General features: G+C 47.5%; 1 protein-coding gene across 2 annotated transcripts in view; it reads left to right on the plus strand.

Moving 5' to 3' along the window:
* The window catches only part of TECR (trans-2,3-enoyl-CoA reductase), a 44,742-nt gene that overhangs the window by 3,587 nt on the left and 19,640 nt on the right, over positions 1 to 21,515 (plus strand). The window contains exons 2-3 of one of the 2 annotated variants that reach the window (XM_077838596.1): positions 18,125 to 18,275; positions 21,241 to 21,291. In XM_077838596.1, the coding sequence (XP_077694722.1) occupies positions 18,258 to 18,275; positions 21,241 to 21,291 (69 nt within the window). In that variant the 5' untranslated portion in view covers positions 18,125 to 18,257. The remainder of the gene's footprint in view (positions 1 to 18,124; positions 18,276 to 21,240; positions 21,292 to 21,515) is intronic. The other variant, XM_077838597.1, reaches the window with a different exon arrangement.

Here is a 21,515-nt window from a genome sequence, read left to right on the forward strand (position 1 = left end):
AGAAATAATGTTTTGTGGTTGCTTTGAGCAGAGGGGATGTGTGGAGAGGGAGAAGAGCTTCCATAATGGTCCATTTGTGAGGACTTGTACTGGGTAGTCAGTAAAACAATCTGTATCGCTGGTTACTGGTGAGACTCTTGAAATATATTGAATCTTGCTTCCTTCTTCAGGGTGACACTTTGGCACATCTCATGCTGCCTGTGTATAAATGGCATAAAGGGATCCCCCAGGCTAGCTTAGATTTTGCAATAAGTATTCTCTCTCTCTCTCCTGTTATTGCTAAGGGTGGAGCAATATAACAGAGGCGTGGTAATTGCTCCATAATTAAAGTTGCAGCTGACTTTGCATTTTTGGCCTTGCCATTAAAATCTACCAAGTAACTTACTGTATGAGGTCAACGTGACGTTAAGTATAACTTTTCTACCAGACTGGCAGTGAATTGGATGGTGTTTCCATTTCAGAGTTCAAGAAGTCTTAATGTTTTTGCACCACTTTCTAGCAAAAAGCAGGAGACACAATTTGGCTTGCTGGACTCCCTTCAATGAGACCTAGTGACCAAATCAATTGAGTTGATTTAAAATCTACTTTCAGGGGATTAGTAAGCTCTTACTCTTGAGTGTGCAGCTTTCAATAGATCGCTGTTCGCTAACCTTGGTCCAGATCATTCAGTGCCTGCTGGAGGACACTTAAGCTTTTCATTTTCTTAAAATGTCTCTAGCCCTTTTTCGTGCCAAGAGAGCTCAAAATGTAACCTAATTGTTAGGAATGGAAACGAGGTTTTCCCACCCAAAGGCACCCATGGTGGGGAGACTTCCCACCTTGGCCAGGGGTGTGTGTGTAAAAACTAATGCATCTCCGCTGAATGTCCTGTTTCTTGTACCAGTAGCATCTTGTTGCTGCTGTGAACCATAGGGAGGGGGTGAGAACTGGGTGTGTGGGGTTGCTTGTTAGGTCTGCAGGAGGGGAGATGGCCCATTGAGCCTTGGGAGGGTTGTTATGCATGCACACTTGAACTTTAGTTGGCTCTGTAGCCCCCTTGTGAGCCTTTTGATGGGAGACTCCTCTTCATGCTGGATCCTCTGCTAGGTCAGCTGGGCCTATCTCACCTAATCAGTTTGCTGCCATCCCAGGCACTTCGGTCTCTCTTGGTCTCCTGAGGACTGAAGTGCTTTGGTCTAATTGAAATAATTGGGCTCAGTATTGTGGTATCTGGGTGAAATGGAATAGCCTGTGCTCTCCAGGTCAGACTGGATGATCTAGTGGTCCCTTCTGGCCTGAAACTATGAAACTCTGCCTGGTCTGTGTTTTATCTTGTGCCTTTAGAAAACAAGCTCTTCAGGACAGGGAGGCTGTCAGTTGGGCACATCAGACCCACGGCACAGTTGGATCTACCTCCAAGGAATTATAGAGGTGAAGCTGCCTGCGTTACTTTACCAGCTAATATTTCCAGTCTTCTGGAGCTAACAATCAATGCATTATCTCCCACTTCTGCATACTAATGTACTGCTGGCATCACCTCTTTGAGACAGTGTAAAGTAATGGCTGTTGTGGTAAGGCTGTCAAAGTGTATGGGAGTCAAGTAGTGTGGGGGAGGAGCAAGAGGGGGTAATCAGAATGATGTGACTTCCAAGGTTAATGCCTCATGACCAGCTAGAGGCGGAAAGAAGTGTTGTATCAAATCTCATTTGAAAGCTGATGGTCTGTGGATCTCGGCTTGCAAACAACATAAAGCACTTGTTACTAGGCTTGAATGTAGCAATGCATTATAGAGGACCAAAAATTAGGTGGGACAGTACACTTCCAGGAGGACAGCATATCCAGTATATAACATATATACATCTGATGAGCTGTGGTAACAGATACTGACCTCCACGGTCTTTGGAGTCATCAGTTAGATAGCTAAGTTTAAACTCCCCAGCATGCCGAGGTCCAGTGCCTGGGTGCTGGGAATCTTGGAGCTTCCCGCAAGGACTTTCTTTGCTGAGCAGCCTGGGAATTAAAGTCCTGGATGAATCAGAGTGTGCAAACAACTGTCAAACAGTGTCACTTTAACAACTGATGGCCCCTTAGCCTTTGTATTCCTCGAACAACTCCTCCCCTAAGGCAACGTTCAGGGTACAGCAAGGGTTTTAAAAATCTTTTAAAGAAAGAAAAACTGTTTAAGATGCCAAATTATTAATTGTGGAATTGGGTGTCTAACTCTACTCCAAATAAAAGAAGCAAAGGGTCTTTCAAACATTGAATCTATTTTTGCTGCTGTGTGAGGGTGTTAAGAGACCAACAGGCAGAATAAAAATCACTGCCCCATTAGTCAGTTGGGATTCTCTTTTTTGGTATGTGTGGTGTCCTCATCTGCCCAGTTCCCCACTTCTTAGTAGACATGACCTAACTTGTAATATTAAAACCTGACACAGACCCCTTCAATGTCTACATCCCAGAGAAACAAAGGGAACACACATTTCCCCTCTCTTCTCTGGTCACCTTGAAGAATGCTCTGGAGGAGGCAATTTTAATCTTTTCTGTGGCTGGAACATAATAGTTCTGGGATTTCTTGATGGAAGTGCTTCTTTGAAGCCTCTCCCCTAGCTGCTCTGCATCCGGCAGCTCCTGCTAATGCTGCTGAAGGATTAACCTGCTTGTGGGTTGCACTGGGATGCAACTTCAAAAGCCAGTGCAATGCCACTGCTCATGGAGAGCCATTGATGAGGCTAGAACTAATGTGGTAAGTGGCCCTAGGAATGCAGTAGAGTGATGAGACATTTCAGGACAAACTCACAACTGGTATTACGTCTCCCAGAAACTTCAACCAGCATCTCTGTCCTATTTTTAGTGTAGCCAGTCAGAAACTCTGCAGATCAGTATGGAATTTGAGATCAGGCACCAGACTGGGAGTCAGGAGACTGGCTTTGCCACTGACACCTTATGTGCCAGTCATTTCACTGTCTCCTTGCCTCCATTTACCCATCTGTTAAATGGGGGTAACAGTACTGACCTTTGTAAAGTGTGCTGCGATCCCAAGATGTAAAGCCCCTCTAAGTGCCAAGTATTAATAGAATTTGGTTGGAGTTTTTGGGGTGGGATTGTCCAAAACTCCTGCTCTAAAAACTAACTCTTAAATTCCCCATTCCTCCTGTATCCAAAATATTGATCAGCTCTTCAGGGAGAGGAGCGATGCACAATGGATGGGATCCCACCTTGGCAAATGCAGAGTTCTGGGTTGATTTGTGATCCCCATGTGCTTCTTGGAAATCTAAAAGGAGCAGGGTGCTTGTAAATATCAGTGCCCTGTTCATGGGTGGATATCGGTCTGATGGAGCAGGTGGGCATGGTGCCCACAGCCAAACACGTTTATTTGGTCTGGCTTACATCTCTTCAGCTGATGCTGTTCTTTAATGCTATTGCCTCACAGCAAATAAAGATCAAGTGACCTCCCTTTCTGTGGTTGCCCTCAGTGCTCTGCTCCTGTCCACGCTTCATCTCTAACCCTCTTGCAGACACTAACAACAAGGAGTCCGGTGGCACCTTAAAGACTAACAGATTTATTTGAGCAAATAAATCTGTTCGTCTTTAAGGTGCCACCAGACTCCTTGTTGTTTTTGTGGATACAGACTAACATGGTGACCCCCTGATACTTGCAGACACTCGTACTGCTGGCAGAGGAGGAGGGTGCATTGTGAGTAAACCTGCCAGCAGGGGTTTGGTAAACTTCAGGTGCTTGTTCCTAGCAGAGAGGTCTTGAATTGGGCAAATCAAAGGGCCACTCTCTCCATTGTTTTTTTTTAAATAGGTGCTATAAACAGAAAGGTCTTTTCCTTGTTATTACTTCCCCCGGAACAGTTTATTAAATTGCACTTGTCACTATTCTGTTTCCTCTGCATTTCTTGCTGCTCAGACAGCAAAAGTGATTTAAATCAGTTTGTGTTGTTCATACAGTCCTTTTCACCTTCAGGTGGTTAGTAGCCATGGCTGGCTTGCAAACACCACTGGCGACGCGCATTCTTAAAACAGTTGTTTGCGCTTTAAAAGAAAATGTTTCCTTGTGTGTATATATAAAAGCTTGTTATCATATTTAAAATGTTGGGCCTTGTGTCAATGGCTGTTTCCACTGTGGCCCGTGGCGGGGAGACGCAAGCGCAGCTCCCATTGGCTAGCGGAGAGGGACAGAGATACCATCACTAGTTGCCGGGCAGAGTCAGCCATGGCAGGTGAAGAATTGTATAAAGTTGTATGACAGTTTTATTATTTCTAAGAAATTTGAAATAAAAAATACAATATAAATGTGTTCTCTTCTGAACACCACCTTCAGCGATGATATTGGCCCACTGAGAGGATTTGAGGACTGGCACTCGCCCTAAGGTAAATTGAGTTTGAGACCCCTGCTGTAGAGTGCCTACCACAGTGGGGGGCTTATTCTTGGCTGGTGCTGTCGTACAGATCTCTGCCTTGCCTCTAGTGGTGCTGCTACTCCAGTGATGTGAAGGGACGGTTAGCGTGTAATTACTCCTCAGATCCGGATGAGGGTGTTGGAGTCTCTTTCGCACTAGGGCATTCGTGTGTACGCAAGAGGGTGCTGTTGGCTCTTTGATGCTGAACAGATGTTTTTTGATTTATTCTATTTTCAGTTAGGTCCTATCCTGCCCTGGCTTAGCATGGTATTTAGCAGTAAAAGCCCTCCTGAAACAGGAGCCCAGCTTGATAAGCATTTATATAAACTGTAGAGACGGGCCTGGGTTTTTTTTTGTAATGTTGCAACTTAATCGTGCTTTTGGCTGTCTGCACCGCTTGGGATCAGCAGCTCCATAGAAAGCAGGATGCGGTTGAAGCTGGGGAGTGGACACACCTGCCTAATACCAAAATACAGTCACACCTGGATTCTGACATCTTACAAAGCGTCTGAGCACAGTGTCGCCCCAAACACCAGGCCTGCCCCCTATTCCAGGGCCCATCTCTGCTGGCTCCGTCTTGTTCTGGTTTCCATACCCGGTGAAGGAGCTGCTGGCTGGTGAAATTGACAACTGACTGGCTGAGCTCATGTGCATATCAGGAATGCATCCTCCCCAAAAGCCTGTTATATGTTAACCTGCTGCTCTCGCCCACATGAGGCCCCCCACTTCTGCAAGTGTCCTTGAGCCAGTCCTCTCCTGTCAGCAGAGTCCAGTTGGTGAGGCAGGCACCCTTTTGTCTTGCCCTGTCATGGTGCCCACTGAAATAATCTTGAGCATCGGTGGTCCAGGTGCTAGCCAAGAACTTTGGAGACCCCGTTTCATTTCCCTGCTCTGCAGCTGACTTTCTGCATGACCTTGGACAAGTCACTTAGTCTCTCTGTGTCTGAGTTCCCCATCTGTATAATGCGGATAATGGCACTGCCCTGCCTCACAGGGGGACTGTGAGGATAAATAAATTGAAGATTGTGAGATCCTTGGGTACCATAGTAACAGGGCCAGATAAGTACATAGATGTCTCCCCACCCCCTGTTTACCATGGATTTCAGGACTCTTTCCACAATCAGTTATGTGATTGCTCAGAAAGACCCTCTTGCTGGAAAATGTCTCTGGCTAAGGCTTGTGCTGGGGTTTCCATTATTGCTGCCCTCTGCAGAGTCATGCTCCCAAGCGAAGCTCCCAAGCTCTGCCAAGACAAACACCTGTTGCTTGCTATAACTGGAGAGCCAGCACGGCTATGAAATAAACATCATACAGCACAGTATTAAAGAGATGCCACTGCCACGTCACTTCATGCAAAATCAAGCTCTGCTGTCGGTTGCAATAACCGCAGGACAATTTACGGGGTTGGATTAATGATTTATTTGGAGCCAGATATATTTTTTTTAAAAAAAGCCAAGCTTTAGTTCAGGCCCCAAAATAAGGGGCCTGGTTTTCAAAAGCACTCAGCACATGGGACTGGGAGCACGTTGGGTGCTGAACTCTGGCCTGTGGTCCTGTAAACTTTGCACATGATGTTTTGTGTAGCTACAAAAATGCATTGCAAATCTGAGGGCCAAATTCATAGAATCATAGAATATCAGGGTTGGAAGGGACCTCAGGAGGTCATCTAGTCCAAACCCCTGCTCAAAGCAGGACTGATCCCCAATTAAATCATCCCAGCCAGGGCTTTGTCAAGACTGACCTTAAAAACTTCTAAGGAAGGAGATTCCACCACCTCCCTAGGTAACGCATTCCAGTGTTTCACCACCCTCCTAGTGAAAAAGTTTTTCCTAATATCCAACCTAAACCTCCCCCACTGCAACTTGAGACCATTACTCCTTGTTCTGTCATCTGCTACCACTGAGAACAGTCTAGAGCCATCCTCTTTGGAACCCCCTTTCAGGTAGTTGAAAGCAGCTATCAAATCCCCCCTCATTCTTCTCTTCTGAAGACTAAACATCCCCAGTTCCCTCAGCCTCTCCTCATAAGTCATGTGTTCCAGTCCCCTAATTATTTTTGTTGCCCTCCGCTGGACTCTTTCCAATTTTTCCACATCCTTCTTGTAGTGTGGGGCCCAAAGCTGGACACAGGACTCCAGATGAGGCCTCACCAGTGTCGAATAGAGGGGAACGATCACATCCCTCCATCTGCTGGCAGTGCCCCTACTTATACATCCCAAAATGCCATTGGCCTTCTTGGCAACAAAGGCACACTGTTGACTCATATCCAGCTTTTCATCCACTGTAACCCCTAGGTCCTTTTCTGCAGAAATGCTGCCTAGCCATTCGGTCCCTAGTCTGTAGTGGTGCATTGGATTCTTCCGTCCTAAGTGCAGGACTCTGCACTTGTCCTTGTTGAAACTCATCAGATTTCTTTTGGTCCAATCCTCCAATTTGCCTAGGTCCCTCTGTAACCTGTCCCTACGCTCTAGCATATCTACCTCTCCTCCCAGTTTAGTGTAATCTGCAAACTTGCTGAGGGTGCAATCCACACCATCCTCCAGATCATTTATGAAGATATTGAACAAAACCGGCCCCAGGACCGACCCTTGGGGCACTCCACTTGATACCAGCTGCTAACTAGACATGGAGCCATTGATCACTACCCGTTGAGCACGACAATCTAGTCAGCTTTCTTCTATCCACCTTATAGTCCATTCATCCAGCCCATACGTCTTTAATTTGCTGGCAAGAATACTGTGGGAGACAGTGTCAAAAGCTTTGCTAAAGTCAAGGAACAACACGTCCACTGCTTTCCCTTCATCCACAGAACCAGTTATCTCGTCATAGAAGGCAATTAGATTAGTCAGGCATGACTTGCCCTTGGTGAATCCATGCCGACTGTTCCTGATCACGTTCCTCTCCTCTAAGTGCTTCAGAATTGATTCCTTAAGGACCTGCTTCATGATTTTTCCAGGGACTGAGGTGAGGCTGACTGACCTGTAGTTCCCAGGATCCTCCTCCTTCCCTTTTTTAAAGATGGGCACTACATTAGCCTTTTTCCAGTCGTCCGGGACTTCCCCCGATTGCATGAGTTTTCAAAGATAATGGCCAATGGCTCTGCAATCACATCCGCCAACTCCTTTAGCACTCTCGGATGCAACGCATCCGGCCCCATGGATTTGTGCACGTCCATCTTTTCTAAATAGTCCCGAACCACTTCTTTCTCCACAGAGGGCTGGTCACTTCCTCCCCATGCTGTGCTGCCCAGTGCAGTAGTCTGGGAGCTGACCTTGTTTGTGAAGACAGAGGCAAAAAAAGCATTGAGAACATTAGCTTTTTCCACTTCCTCTGTCACTAGGTTCCCTCCCTCCTTCAGTAAGGGGCCTACGCTTTCCTTGACTTTCTTCTTGTTGCTAACATACCTGAAGAAACCCTTCTTGGTACTCTTAAAATCTCTTGCTAGCTGCAACTCCAGGTGTGATTTGGCCTTCCTGATTTCACTCCTGCATGCCCGAGCAATATTTATATACTCATCCCTGGTCATTTGTCCAATCTTCCACTTCTTGTAAGCTTCTTTTTTGTGTTTAAGATAAGAAAGGATTTCACTGTTAAGCCAAGCTGGTCGCCTGCCATATTTACTATTCTTTCTACACGTCGGGATGGTTTGTCCTTGTAACCTCAATAAGGATTCTTTAAAATACAGCCAGGTCTCCTGGACTCCTTTCCCCCTCATGTTATTCTCCCAGGGGATCTTGCCCATCAGTTCCCTGAGGGAGTCAAAGTCTGCTTTTCTGAAGTCCAGGGTCCGTATTCTGCTGCTTTCCTTTCTTCCTAGTGTCAGGATCCTGAACTCGACCATCTCGTGGTCACTGCCTTCCAAGTTCCCATCCACTTTTGCTTCCCCTACTAATTCTTCCCGGTTTGTGAGCAGCCGGTCAAGAAGAGCTCTGCCCCTAGTTGGTTCCTCCAGTACTTGCACCAGGAAATTGTCCCCTACATTTTCCAAAAATTTCCTGGATTGTCTGTGCACCACTGTATTGCTCTCCCAGCAGATATCAGGGTGATTGAAGTCTCCCATGAGAACCAGGGCCTGCGATCTAGTAACTTCTGCAAGTTGCTGGAAGAAAGCCTTGTCCACCTCATCCCCCTGGTCCGGTGGTCGATAGCAGACTCCCACCACGACATCACCCTTGTTGCTCACACTCCTAAACTTAATTCAGAGACTCTCAGGTTTTTCTGCAGTTTCATACTTGAGCTCTGAGCAGTCATACTGCTCTCTTACATATAGTGCAACTCCCCCACATTTTCTGCCCTGCCTGTCTTTCCTGAACAGCTTATCCATCCATGACAGTACTCCAATCATGTGAGTTATCCCACCAAGTCTCTGTTATTCCAATCACATCATAATTCATTGACTTGGCCAGGACTTCCAGTTCTCCCTGCTTGTTTCCCAGGCTTCGTGCATTTGTGTATAACCCGCTGATCGCCCCTCTTTCTCAGTATGAGGCAGGAGCCCTCCCCTCTCATGCACTACTGCTCGTGCTTCTTCCTGGTATCCCACTTCCCCACTTAACTCAGGGCTTTGGTCTCCTTCCCCCAGTGAACCTAGTTTAAAACCCCAGATTAAGAAAGCAGGGCAACTGCTGGAGATGATGGAGTTGCTCCAGATTTTGCAGGGTGTAAAATGAGAGGAGAATCTGGCTTTAAAAAATAAGAACTCAAGACCGTACAGGACAGGACTTGAGAGGAAAGGAGTCTGGTCTTAAGGAGGAGACTGAGTGACAATGATTGTGAAATGTTCAGGGAGGTTTGAAAGGCTACAAAAGCAGAAAGTTCAGTAATAATGGGTGACTTCAACTAGCCTCATATTGACTGGGTAAATGTCCCCTTAAAGTGTGATATAGAGAACATTTCTAGACAGCATAAATGACTGCTTCCTGGAGCAGCTGGTCCTGGAAACCCACAAGGGGAGAGGTAATTCTTGATTTAGTCTTAAGTGGATCACAGGATCTGGTCCAAGAGGTAACTATATCTGAACTGCTTGGTAATAGTGACCATAAAGTGGTTAAATCTAACATCCTTGTAGGGGGGATAATACCAAAAAAATCCCACTACAGTAATGTTTAACTTTAAAAAGGGGAACTACACAAAAACGAGGATACTTCTTAGAAATTAAAAGGAGCTGCCACAAGGGTTAAACGCCTGCAAGCAGTATGGGACTACTTAAAAACACCATAATAGAGGCTCAGACTAACTGTATACCCCAAATCACAAAAGACTAAGAGGACCAAAAAAAATGCCATCATGGCTAAACAGCAGAATACTGAAGGCTGTTAGAGGCTATGGGTATGTCTAACTGCAATTAAAAACCCCCAGCTGGTTCATGCCAACTGACTCAGGCTCACGGGGTTTGGGCTAAGGGGCTGTTTAATTGCAGAGTAGATGTTCAGGCTCTGGCTGGAGCTTCAATTCTAGGCCCCTGCAAAGTGGGAGAGTCCCAGAGCTCTGGGCAGCTTGAGCCCAAAAGTCTACACCACAAACAGCTCCATGAGCCCGAGTCAGCTGGCATGGGCCAGCTGTGGGTGTCTAACTGCAGTGTAGACATACCCAAAAAGACACCTTTTAAAACTTGGAACGCAGATCCTGGTGAGGATAATAGGAAGGAGCACAAACTCCAGCAGGGTATGTGTAAAAGTATAATAAGACGGGAAGAAATAATTTGAGAAGCAACTTGCTAAAGATGCAAAAACTGACAGTAAGATTTTTTTTTTTAAGAAACAGAAGCCTGCCAAAAAAGCAGTGGGTCCACTAGATGACCAAGGTTTTAAAGCAGCGTTCAGGGAATACAAGGTCATTGCAGTGAAGCTAAATGAATTCTTTGCATCGGTCTTCACTACAGAGAATGTAGGGGAGATCTCCTCATCAGAGCTCTCCTTTTTGGGCAACAAATCTGAAGTGCTGTCCCCGCACTGATGAGTCAATAGCAGAGGTTTTAGAACAAATTGATAAATAGTAATAAAAGTTACCAGGACCTGATGGTATTCACCCAAGAGTTCTGAAGGAACTCAAATACAGAATTGCGAACTATTAACTGTAGTATGTAACCTATCACTGAAACACGCCTCTGTACCAAATGACTGGAAGGTAGCTAATGTAAGGCTGATTTTTAAGAAGGGCTCAAAAGGTGATCCTGATAATTACAGGCCGGTAAACCTAACTTCAGTCCCTGGCTAATTGGCTGAAACTATAGTAAACAACAGAATTATCAGACGCATAGATGAACACGATTTGTTGGGGGAAGAGTCAACACAGCTTTTGTAAAGGGAAGTCGTGACTCACCTGTCTATTAGAATTCTTTGAGGGAGTCAACAAGCACGTGGATAAGGCAGATCCAGGGTATATAATGTACTTGGATTTTAAGAAAGCCTTTGACAAAGTGCCTCTCCAAAGGCTCTTAAGGAAACTAAGTAGTCATGGGATAAGAGGGAAGGTCCTCTCATGGATCAGCAATTGGTTAAAAGACAGGAAATGAAGGGTAGAAATAAATGGGTCCGTTTTCATAATGGAAAGAGGTTAAGGAACTGTACTGGGGCCCGTGCTGGTCAACATATTCGTTAATGATCTGGAAAAGGCAGTGAATAGTGAAGAGGCAAAGTTTGCACATGATACAAAATTATTCAAGACAGTTAAGTCCAAAGTTGAGTGCGAAGAGTTACAAAGGGATTTCACACAATTGGGTGACTGGGCAACAACAAAATAGCAGATGAAATTCAACACTGATAAGTGAAAAATAATCCCAACAATGTGATTCCCACCCCCAATCAGTGGAAAAACACTCATATCATCATGGAGTCTAGTACCAGGTAGCTTGGTCACATGTCCCTGCAGCCATAACTCGGAGGCTGTTTGCAGCTTCCCAGGAAGGTGGGAGATTAGCGTCTTCAAAGACGTATTGTTTGCTCTAATGGCCCTTCCCAACAGGATAGGATAATCATATTCAGTAAATCATAACCTTTCCAGTGATCTCTCACGTGGTCCATCTTGCATAGAACACATCTTAGTTATGCCATAATCCTATCATAACAATATCTCTATGCAGAATATGGGGGCATAGTGTCACAGTAAGAGCTCTTGGAAAATCTGGCCCTGCAGTAATGCTTTTAAAGCTCTTTGCAACCATTAATTAATTAAACTTCAACCCTTTGAGCTAGGTCAGTATCACCACCTCCATTTTATGAGGGAGAAGTTGAGGCGCGGAGGGGGGAAAGGACTTGATCGATGTCAAAGCTGGGAGTAGAACCCAGCAGTCTTGACCCCCCCCCCCCAACTCCTGTACTTTAGCCCTAGGCTCATCCCTTCCATGTGCCCCAGGCATCTATCTGCCTAACCATCAGAAGACAGGACACTGGGCTAGATGCAGCATTGGCCTGACCCAGCAGGGCTGTTCTTGTATCTTCTTTTATAAAGATAATTCCAGCACAAGTCTTTTCTGTATCGGGTCTTTTCTCACACACCTTCCTCACTCCACTGGCTGATGATTCTACTGCTCTATGCTGCTTTTGCCCTCTAAAAATATCTTTATTTTCTCCTGTTCTAATGGACAATTTTTCAGAACTAACGTGGATGTCTATAACTCTTGCTCCTTCTACCCTGTTGCTATTTCAAACGCACCCACAGGGGATGGGAAAATAACTCTCACTGCCAATATATGTCTGGGACAAGTGCCATCCACCTGCCAAGATATAGATCACTGCAAGTGTCCAAACACCTCCATCGTGCTGTAAGTCTGACCCCTTGATCTGATTCCAAGTACCAAGTTTGTACAGGCTGCGTGTGTGAAACGTGGGCCAGATTCTGCTGTCACTTATACGGGTGTAAATCTAGTGTAATCCTGCTAGCTCCAGTGGATTTGCCATGATGTAACGGAGATCATCGTTGCTTTCCACATGTGGGCTGAGCACTGAGGGAGGAGAAGCAAACTTGAGTCAGAGTGAAACACGCTATCATGGGCCCTGAGCGAATGGAACGCAGAACTGTGCTGCACGTTACACCTAACAAGGTGGAGCATTTTACGGGGGCTATGTCTGCCTTGGTTGAGAAGTTCCAGGAGCGTCGGATGGCCAGGCACAGACTGAGGCTGTTTATGTTCCCAATTAGCAGGAGTTAAGGGATAAAGTTCCCACATTCCAGTGCTGTATGTGGTTACCCTTGAAGGGGGGAAGGAGTGGAGTCTGCCCCAGAAGAGGTCTCCAGTCTCTGAGTTCACCCTGTACAGAGGGAGGGGCCCCTGCTGCAGCAGCTCTCTGCCTTGTGGGCTGTGACTGGCTCTCCCAGACAAGGATTTTTGGTGTGTGTCTCTTCACTGCTTTCTGCTCCATGCCCTTTGGAGCTTGTGGATTTTGCAATGCGCCTCCCATTGGCATTAGCAAAGGCTAGGAGGAAAGGGCTGAAGTCTAGTGGCCCTTCCTTTGGTGCTTTGAAGGCTGCAGAGCCCACTGTTTGCTGGCACCAGGCCTGTACTAACAAGGACATGTTGTAGGATCTTTCTTATAAACAGCTCTGCTACTTTCACCTGCCAGCCTGGCACCGTTCTTCTGATGAGTAGCTTAACAGTGATCTGCATGTGGGGATGGTTTTGGGAAGGAGTTGGGCTCATGCCTTTGTTTGCTTCTTTGAAAGTTCATCTAAAAGTTATTTTTTCCCCACTTAGTTCACCCCCTCCTCTAAAAATATCATGACTATCTAGCCTTCTCATCCTGTCTTATGCTACAGTCCTCATGGAGGTCCAGAGAGCTAACCTGGGAGCTTTCTCAGCCCTTAATAGAACAGGTTGGGGGTTTTGGATGAAGGTGCCAAACAGTTACCAAAGAACGTTCCTTCCCACTGTTTGTTAGGCTTTCATGTTAAATTGCTGTTGCGCAAAACCAAAATTTTCAGTGGTCTGAATGCAAATCACTTCTTAGTGCTCAGGTTTCACGTCCTTTGTGCTTGTGATGTAGTCCTCTTACAAGTTCTCTATCCATTGGGTCTTCCAGGAAAAGCTGGTAGATTAGACCCAAACTTCTATTGTTAATTTATCACCCCAATTTTTTCCTTTTAAAGAAGCAGTGTACCCCCCCAGTCCCCACTTTTCTATCCTCCTTTGCTGTAATGTACGGGATTCACTGTCTTCTACAACTTTTGTTCTCTCCCCTCATTTGATCTGATCTTTCTGGGGCCCCTGCTAGTGGGGGAAGATATTTGGGTTTGCACCCCCACATTCAGCCTTCAGAGTTCTCCCTGTCTCTGCTCTTCAGTTTGGAGTGTGGTCTTTGTAGCCTCTTAAAACCAGATTCTTACGGGACAGGTGCAACCGGTTGTAAAATGAATTGAATCGTGGAAGGATCTGTGCAAGGGAGGCTTTGGCATTAGAGGCTAGGGAATTGAGCATTGCATGACTCCACTGCTATCCAGGAACCTAGAGAAGGCTGACTGTGGTGTAAGTCCCTTTTAGGGTACTGGCCTCTGAACAACTCAAGGACCACTGTGACTGCTTCTGGAGGGGCACCTTGACCAGCCCCTCTTGCTGCCAGGAGGGGTGTCATGAGTGATGGTGCTTCCAAGGTGGGGAGAGCTAGACTCCTCTAGGAAGCTCCAGAGGGGATCTGGCCACCACTTAATTTACCAAGAAGTGTCTTCTGAACCAAGCACTTTATACAGATTGATCATAGCTTCTCTGGTTGGTTCTTGATGCTAAGGTCTGCTCGCTGCTAAAGTCTGCTCACTGCTACAGCTAGTGAGGCGTCTTCTGAGTGGTCATTGTCACAGCACTAAAGCAACAGTGGCTGTCTGTGTCTGTCTCTCCTCATTAGAACGTCCTTTCTGGTACCTGTCAAGGATGTCCTAGAAACAGCAGCTCTGTAGGTGCTCTGCAGTCAGCCTGCCAAAGCAGGCCTAACCCAGTGCTGGGTTTCCCATGGGTGGGGCCCCTTCCATTTTCGGTCGCCAGTTCAGTGGAACTGCCTCTGGGACCCTCTGCTCTAACAGATCAGGGTAAATGAGGCTTTTAGAGATGCATCTTCCTGATGCCAGACAGCCCCATGCAGGAGCATTGAGTGCGTAACACACTCCCTAGCCTAAGGGGACATGGAGTGCTAAAGGGGGCTAGGATGAAGCTGTGTTTCAGGTGGGAGAATCTCCTGCCCTATGGTAGCGGTGCTGTGCACTGACAGCCACTAGCTGCTGACGTTGCAATCCTCCAGCAGAAGAGTTCCTTCATTGTCCAGCCGTTGGTGCCCCACAAAGGGAATGCTGCTCCTTTAGGAGAACTTCCCCTGTGTGGATGAGACTGTCCCTATATTAAAGCCCCCACATGCACTGACCATGAGATCCAGTCCATATCCCAGAGATGGCTCGTGCTTCTTACAGGAATATGATCAGCTCATCTCCTCATTCAGTGTTAACTAGAAGAGAGCCTGGTAAATGGGGAAATAGAACTCCATCCCCATCCTGGCTCTCTCCTGGGCCTTGTCTCCACTCTGGGGAATAGCCCCAGTTCAGCAATTGGTGTCGCTGACCGTTAAGCACAGACAAGAGCGTGCTGAGCTCTGCATCTGGTTCTGAGACTACACATGGATTCTGGGTTCTGCTCCCAGCATGCACGGAGCTGCAGCTGCTTGACGCTTTACCACGTGCTATGCCCTCCACTTCTGGTCAGCTCTTCCCCTAATAAACATGGGTGAGGCAGCCCACAGCTTCCTGGGGGCTTTGGCTCTCTGCCCCGCAGCACGCACTGTTCCAGATGCTGTATGCCGAGCCTAAGATCCCCCTGCAACCAGTGTCCGTGAGAAAGGCCTCTCCCCAACCATCTCTGGATTCTGTCCTTCCCTAAGAACCTCCTTCTCTGGGTCCTGGGAGGATTAGTATTCAACATATTGAGCATGCTGGGTGGGCCCAGTAGCCAATCTCTCTCAGAAGCCCGCATACCAGACGCTCCCTTCTAAAGCATGTGCCGGTTCTGCTGTCTCCATCCTGGGGAGCAGCAGTGTTTCCAGTGGTTAGAGCCAGGGGGTGGAAGTTGGCAGATCTGGGTTCTGTTTGTGGCCCCACCCTGACGGATTGTGAAACCTCGGGTATATCATTTTGTGCCTCAGTTTCCCCCTCTGTGAAATGAGGATAATGATACTGACCCACCTTTGAGATTCTCAGATGAAAAGTACTGCCTATGTGAAAATTCCTGTCTTCACTTGTGGGGCAGCTGGCTGCTCCCCAGACACCTGTTTGTCCTTCCTAGTCACCAGCCTGGACTTTGGAGTCTGAGTCATAGTGTCAGCCATTGCTGGAAAACCACAGTCCATCTGTACAGTAATGGCATGTGTCATTTACACCAGAACACCTTCACCCTACCCCCGCCTATGGGCTCTTAAATAATTACAGCAAGCAGAGTTTTAGGCCCTGGGCTCACGATGTGTCTGATTATTGGCAAGTTCATAATTACTTGTGTCCCTCTGGTGTTAAGAGGCCAAAGCAGATGGCTTGATTTCAGATGGTGCATGCTGCTTTCTAATTCTCTCCAAGCGAGCTCTGTGACTGGGAATCTCTAGGGAGAAGTTGTGCAAGAGGAGAAATAACTACATGTGCCCAATTGATCCTGCTTGCAACCTTTTAGCTCAGGGGTTCTCAAGTTGGGGGTCGGGATCCCTCGGGGGGTCGGAAGGTTCTTACACAGGGGGTCACGAGCTGTCAGCGTCCACCCCAAACCCTGCTTTGCCTCCAGCATTTATAATGGTGTTAAATATATAAAAAGGCATTTTTAATTGATGGGGGATTCGCACTCAGAGCCTTGCTATGTGAAAGGGGTCACTAGTAAAAAAAAGTTTGAGAATCACTGTTTAGCCCATCTCATTGCCAGGGATATATACCCTGCACATACACCTGTGGCTTTCTACCACATGCTGTTGCTTCTGTTGGGAACAGGTTAGACCTGTTTTGAGGTTCTTGCAAGGAACCTCAGGAAGTTAGTCCAGACTCAGGGTAAACTTTCTCAGTACCCAGATTGGTGAGTCCAGTCTGTGCAGCGGAGCCCAGCCTGACTGTTTTACAGTTAGCAGCTTTTTCTCTGTAGCAGGGAGTTGTTTAGTAGGGATGTCCCTTACCTTTCTGTGACCAGTGGGCTGCTCCACCGTCCCTCCGCTTTGCTCTTGAAATGAGCATGCTTTCTGTCTCCAGCTCCGTCTCCAGTGGAGAGCCTCTTCTTTCCCATGGGGATCCCATAGGTGGCCTGCAGGGTCATGGTGGCTTGAGATCGATTTCTCTGATTCCAACCACTTGCTGATTCAAGCTCTCTTGATCTGTGGCTCTGCCTGACCCCCTTCTGGTGTACTAAGTCCCCCAGTCTGTCCCTCATGTCCAGAGTTGGCTGTTTGTATTTTCAGATGTTGACTGCCTCTGCAGTATCTCTCCTGCTGCTACCCCTGCATGAGATTCTTGTTGTTTCCAGGGTTTAGAGGCATATGATAAACTGCCCTAGCCTCTAGAGCACAGCTTCTATTAATACACCTGCTTGGACTCAGTCCTTCCGATCTGCTGAGAGTGCAGAACATGCTGTCCCTGCCCCCTGCAAGCAGCCATGGGCTGCATCCTTCCAGAGCGATGGGTCTCCATGAAACCATCAGGAAGGAGAGAGGCTTTCTTCCCTTCTGTTTGTGGATGTGGCTAGGAAGGGGGCTTTGAGGGTGAGTGCTGGGGGGGGGGGGAAGGGAAGGAAAGGATGAGTTACAGACAAACACATTTGTGACGTGCACCTCTGTGCCGTTTTGATCTGATTTTTTGGTAGTGTTCCCCTTGAATTTAAAGCCTTTCCAATCCATGCATCAGGGTCCCTTGAAGCACAGACTTGTGTGTGTTATCTTTGAGACAATGAGTTGTTCATATGTTGGGGAGCTTCTGGGTGCCTCTGACACAGTCCCTGACCCTTTCTCTCCCAGCTTGTCTGGGGGCAGTTTTCAGGAATCCACAAGCTCAGGAATTTGTCACCTTCTCCACCGCTTCAATGCAAAGCGAAAATAATCCCAAGTGTCCCTGGGGAGTGCAGCAGGAAATCGCACTCTCTGCCTTCTGAATTCTGCAGATACCCAGAACTCCCCGACAGCTGGGAGAGGGCTAACTGAACGCCACCGTGGCTGTGAATTTTGAACTGTTTAATAATAATTAATGGTTCAGAATGGCAATGAGTAGAAGCAGCAGGAGGAGAGAAACTGCTGGTTTTTTTATTCTGTAATCTTTGCATGGGCATTTAAGGCTTGTTTTTTTCTGAGGCGCTAAGCACCTGCAAGTCTGGCTGAAGTCAGTGGGAGCTGAGGCAGATTCAGAACGACTGCAAATCAGGCCCTAAAACCTTTACAGCCAGTAAATTGGCTTATTCTTATTTGTGTTTATAGTAACACCTAGAGGCTCCAGCTGAGATCAGGGCCCCATTGTGCTAAACCATGTACAGACCCTGAGGCCAGGTCTACACTATGAACTTACATCAGAATAACTGTGTCACTCAAAAATCCACACCTCTGAGCAATGTAGTTATACCGACCAAACCCATGTTAATGGGAGGGCTTCTCCCGTTGACCTAGCTACTGCTTCTCATGGAGCTCGATTTAGCTATGACAGGAGACGCTCTGTCAGTGGCATGGTGGCATCTCCGCTGAAGCGCTACAGTGGCTGAGCTGCACTGGTACAGCGCTTTAAGTGTAGACCTGCCCATAATAAGACACCTCCTCTTCCCAGATAATCTATAAACCAGGCAGACAGAGGGATGGAAAACAGAGGCACAGAGATTGGAAGCGACTGCCCCATGGTTATGGAGCAGGTTGGTGACAGAGCAAGGAGTAGAACCCAGGTCTCCTGAGGCCAGTCCTAGATGGCTGACTTCATCCAGGTGAGAATCAATAACATGACCTCTGCTCTGGGTTTCCTCCTGCACTCATGGCTGATGATGCCTTTTTTGGTTCAAGGCGGTTGAGAATCCTTCCTGCAATTACCAAAGGTAGAAGCTCCTGTAGTAACCCCTTGCTGTGTTCCAAGGAGACCGGCTTAGGTTTCCCCTATTCATCTCTTTCCACCATGTGCACTGAGTTTGTTGTGGGTAGGAATATGCCATAGTACCGAGGGTCAGACTTCTTTTCACAGAGCATGAGCCCGTACAGCTTCTATTGGCTGCACCTCTGAAAACTAGACCTGTAATTCTCAGGGACAAACTTCACTGTGTTGTAATTTCGTGATCCCCAGGTTGGTTTTGGGGTCTCCAAGGTGGGAGAGGAAGAGCTATATCTTCATTATTTAAAATACGTAACTAGTGCTGTGTCTTCTCCACATTTGAGATCACTGCCACCTCCTTAAGCCCCTAAGAGATGATCTGCACACATAGGTGACGACTTTTGCTGGTGCTGGTGGGTGCTCGACTCCCCTCTACGTCCGGGCCCTGCCCCGACTCTACCCCTGCTCCACACCCATTCCAATACCTTCCCCAAAGTCTCTGCCCCTTCCCCAAATCCCCACCCCGGCCCCGCCTCTTTCCCACCACCTCCCCTGAGTGAGCTGCATTCCCGCTCCTCCCCGCTCCCTCCCGGAGCTTGTTATGCCGCGAAACAGCTGTTGTGTGGCGGCAAGCGCTGGGAGGTAGGTGGAGAAGCGGGGATGCGGCGCGCTCAGGGGAGGAGGCGGAGGTGAAGTGAGGAGGGGATCTTGGCTGCTGGTGGGTGCAGAGCACCCACTAATTTTTCACCGTGGGTGCTCCAGCCCTGGAGCACCCACGGAGTCGGTGCCTTTGACTGCAAGTTTCCAGCTACTCCAACAGAATGATTGAAACTTAATGGCTGGACATCACTCAAGATTTGAAAGGTCCATCCCATCCTGGACCCAAGTTTCCATGCTGCGTGCTCTGAACTCAAAACCAGACCTTCGGCAGCTCCTTTTAAAAATGCAGTGTTAATTCAAGTGTAAACCGCCCACAGACTTCTCACTCTTCTGTGCAAGCCAGTTCTAACTTTTAGCTAGTTCTCAGAAGTTTGCCTAATTGCCTGGGGAGAGAGTGGGACATGTTTCATATGGTAACGGCATTTAGTTTTTGCTCTCTGCAGTGCAGTCCCTGTTCTATTGCTCACAGACTGTGTGTTGCAATATTGTAGACATCCATGCTCCTAGCAGGCAAGCCTCAGACTGGCTAATTGATGCACAATGTCAAATCCCGCACTCTTAAGAGTAAGAAACAAATACTACTTCTTTTGGGGAAAAATCTCTAACCAGGCTTAGCTTTAGGAAAATGCCTTTCTGCTTAAGCCAAGGGTCAGCATCACCTGTGTTAGCAGCACCAGAGCCCTAGTGGAGATGGTTTGTCAGCTGGTTTGGGTGTGATAAGCATAATCTCTTCTAACCCTCCTCAGAGGAGATCTAAGATGCCTAGTGATGAAATGCCAGTGGGAGCCCATCTCTGCAACAGTGGCATTGCTGTAATATTTCCCTGGTGGAGTTGAGGCTCTAATCTGTCAGTACAAAGCTTCCAATGCTTCTGATTTGTTGAAGGGGGGGGGGTGCATTAAGAACAGGTGGGGAGAGAATAGGGAAATCGGGAGAATGCAGTTAAAGTGAAAAAATATACTGCATTTAAAATGCAGTGAGAAGAATGAGCCAGTGGTTCTTCCAGCAGAAGATCTTTCCAAATCCAGGGCCAAGCTTGTCATGTGTGCACCTTGGAATTCAGGAATTGCTGGACTGGAACAGACCTGGAGTCCATCTAGTCCTGGGTCTCGTCTCTGAAGTTGGCCAGTGCTAGCTGCTTCAGAAGGCATAATGTGTCTATACTATACCTACTGTAATGCCATTTCCTGGTGACGGGGATGGAGATGTCTGTGAATGCAGTGAGCAGCTTTTGCCTTCAAGCGGGAGGTTTTAGCCTAGCCACTGTAATTTCAGAGGCAACTCTTATAAATGCCTAGCCCTGTATTTTAAACCTGCTGGCCCCTTTGTCTCAATTATATCCTGCAGCAGAGAGTTCCACAGATGAATTATGCATGCTATTCTTTTAAGTAGCAGAGGGAAATCCATCCGTCTAACGGGTTGATACAAACGAAACCATTACTGAGCACCATAAGGGAGATGACTGTTTAGTTCATATCTGTATAGTACTTAGCACAATAGATCCTCCTTTCTAATTGGGCCCTCTATGTATTGCTATAATACTGACAAATAGATCTCAAGGAATGCAAACTCTTGATGATGTGAGATTAGCACCTGATCGGCTCCTGGGTGCTTGTGGGTACTTCAGGACAGAGACACTTTCACCAGGCTGGGTATGTTGTAGCCTGCAGTGGCCCATTTAATAACTGCAAAGTCTGAAAGCGACTAACAAATCCAGGCGAATGCTGGGCGGTGTTTATCCTCTGGGGTGTTGGCAGTGCCTTTAAAAAGCCCCTGGTAGAAGCTGCTTGCTTGTGAGAAGCTAGGCTCTGTTTTATATTTAGCTGGATACGGTAGTGATTCACCTCCCTGTGCTATCAGGTTACACCTCCGAATCAGCCTGCAGAACAGATCTCTGGTCTCCGGGCTGGGTCCCGTTCATGGGCTGGCCCCTGGAATCCTCCCAGAGCAAGGGGAGATCTCACTGAGCCTTGGAGAAGCAGCTCCCTCAGGAATCCACTGACTGGGACAGCCAGAGCAAAGCTGCAGTGTTGAGTCCCTGGCTCCACTCACTCCCTGGGGTTTGCTTGGAAAAGTTGTGGAGAGGCATGGACACGAACGTGGTGCCCCTGGAGGGGGGCCAGCCCCTCTTGATCGGTCTGAACGGCATCGGGCTCAAGCGTCACCCCAAGGCCAAGAAATCTAAAAAGGCTGTTCTTTTCTTTGAGGTGGAGATCCTGGATGCCAAGACCAGGGACAAGCTGTGCTTCCTGGATAAGGTAGGTCTGTGCCCTGGGGGCTGGGAGGGGGGTGGCTGCTGTGGTTATTGTAAAGATGCCTCCCGGACCCTGAGTCATTTCTCAGTGTGGATTGTCCCTTCCAGAGTGAAGCATGCTCTCCCCTCCCTTAAAGCCATCCTGAAGCTCCCAGGTTCAGGGACCCTCCTCTGCCTCTCAGCTACAGCCCCAAGGCATGTGGTCATGAGCGATGGGTGCCAGAGCAT

The sequence above is a fragment of the Eretmochelys imbricata genome, chromosome 20 (genome assembly GCF_965152235.1).
Source record: "Eretmochelys imbricata isolate rEreImb1 chromosome 20, rEreImb1.hap1, whole genome shotgun sequence".
Taxonomy (NCBI): domain Eukaryota; kingdom Metazoa; phylum Chordata; order Testudines; family Cheloniidae; genus Eretmochelys; species Eretmochelys imbricata.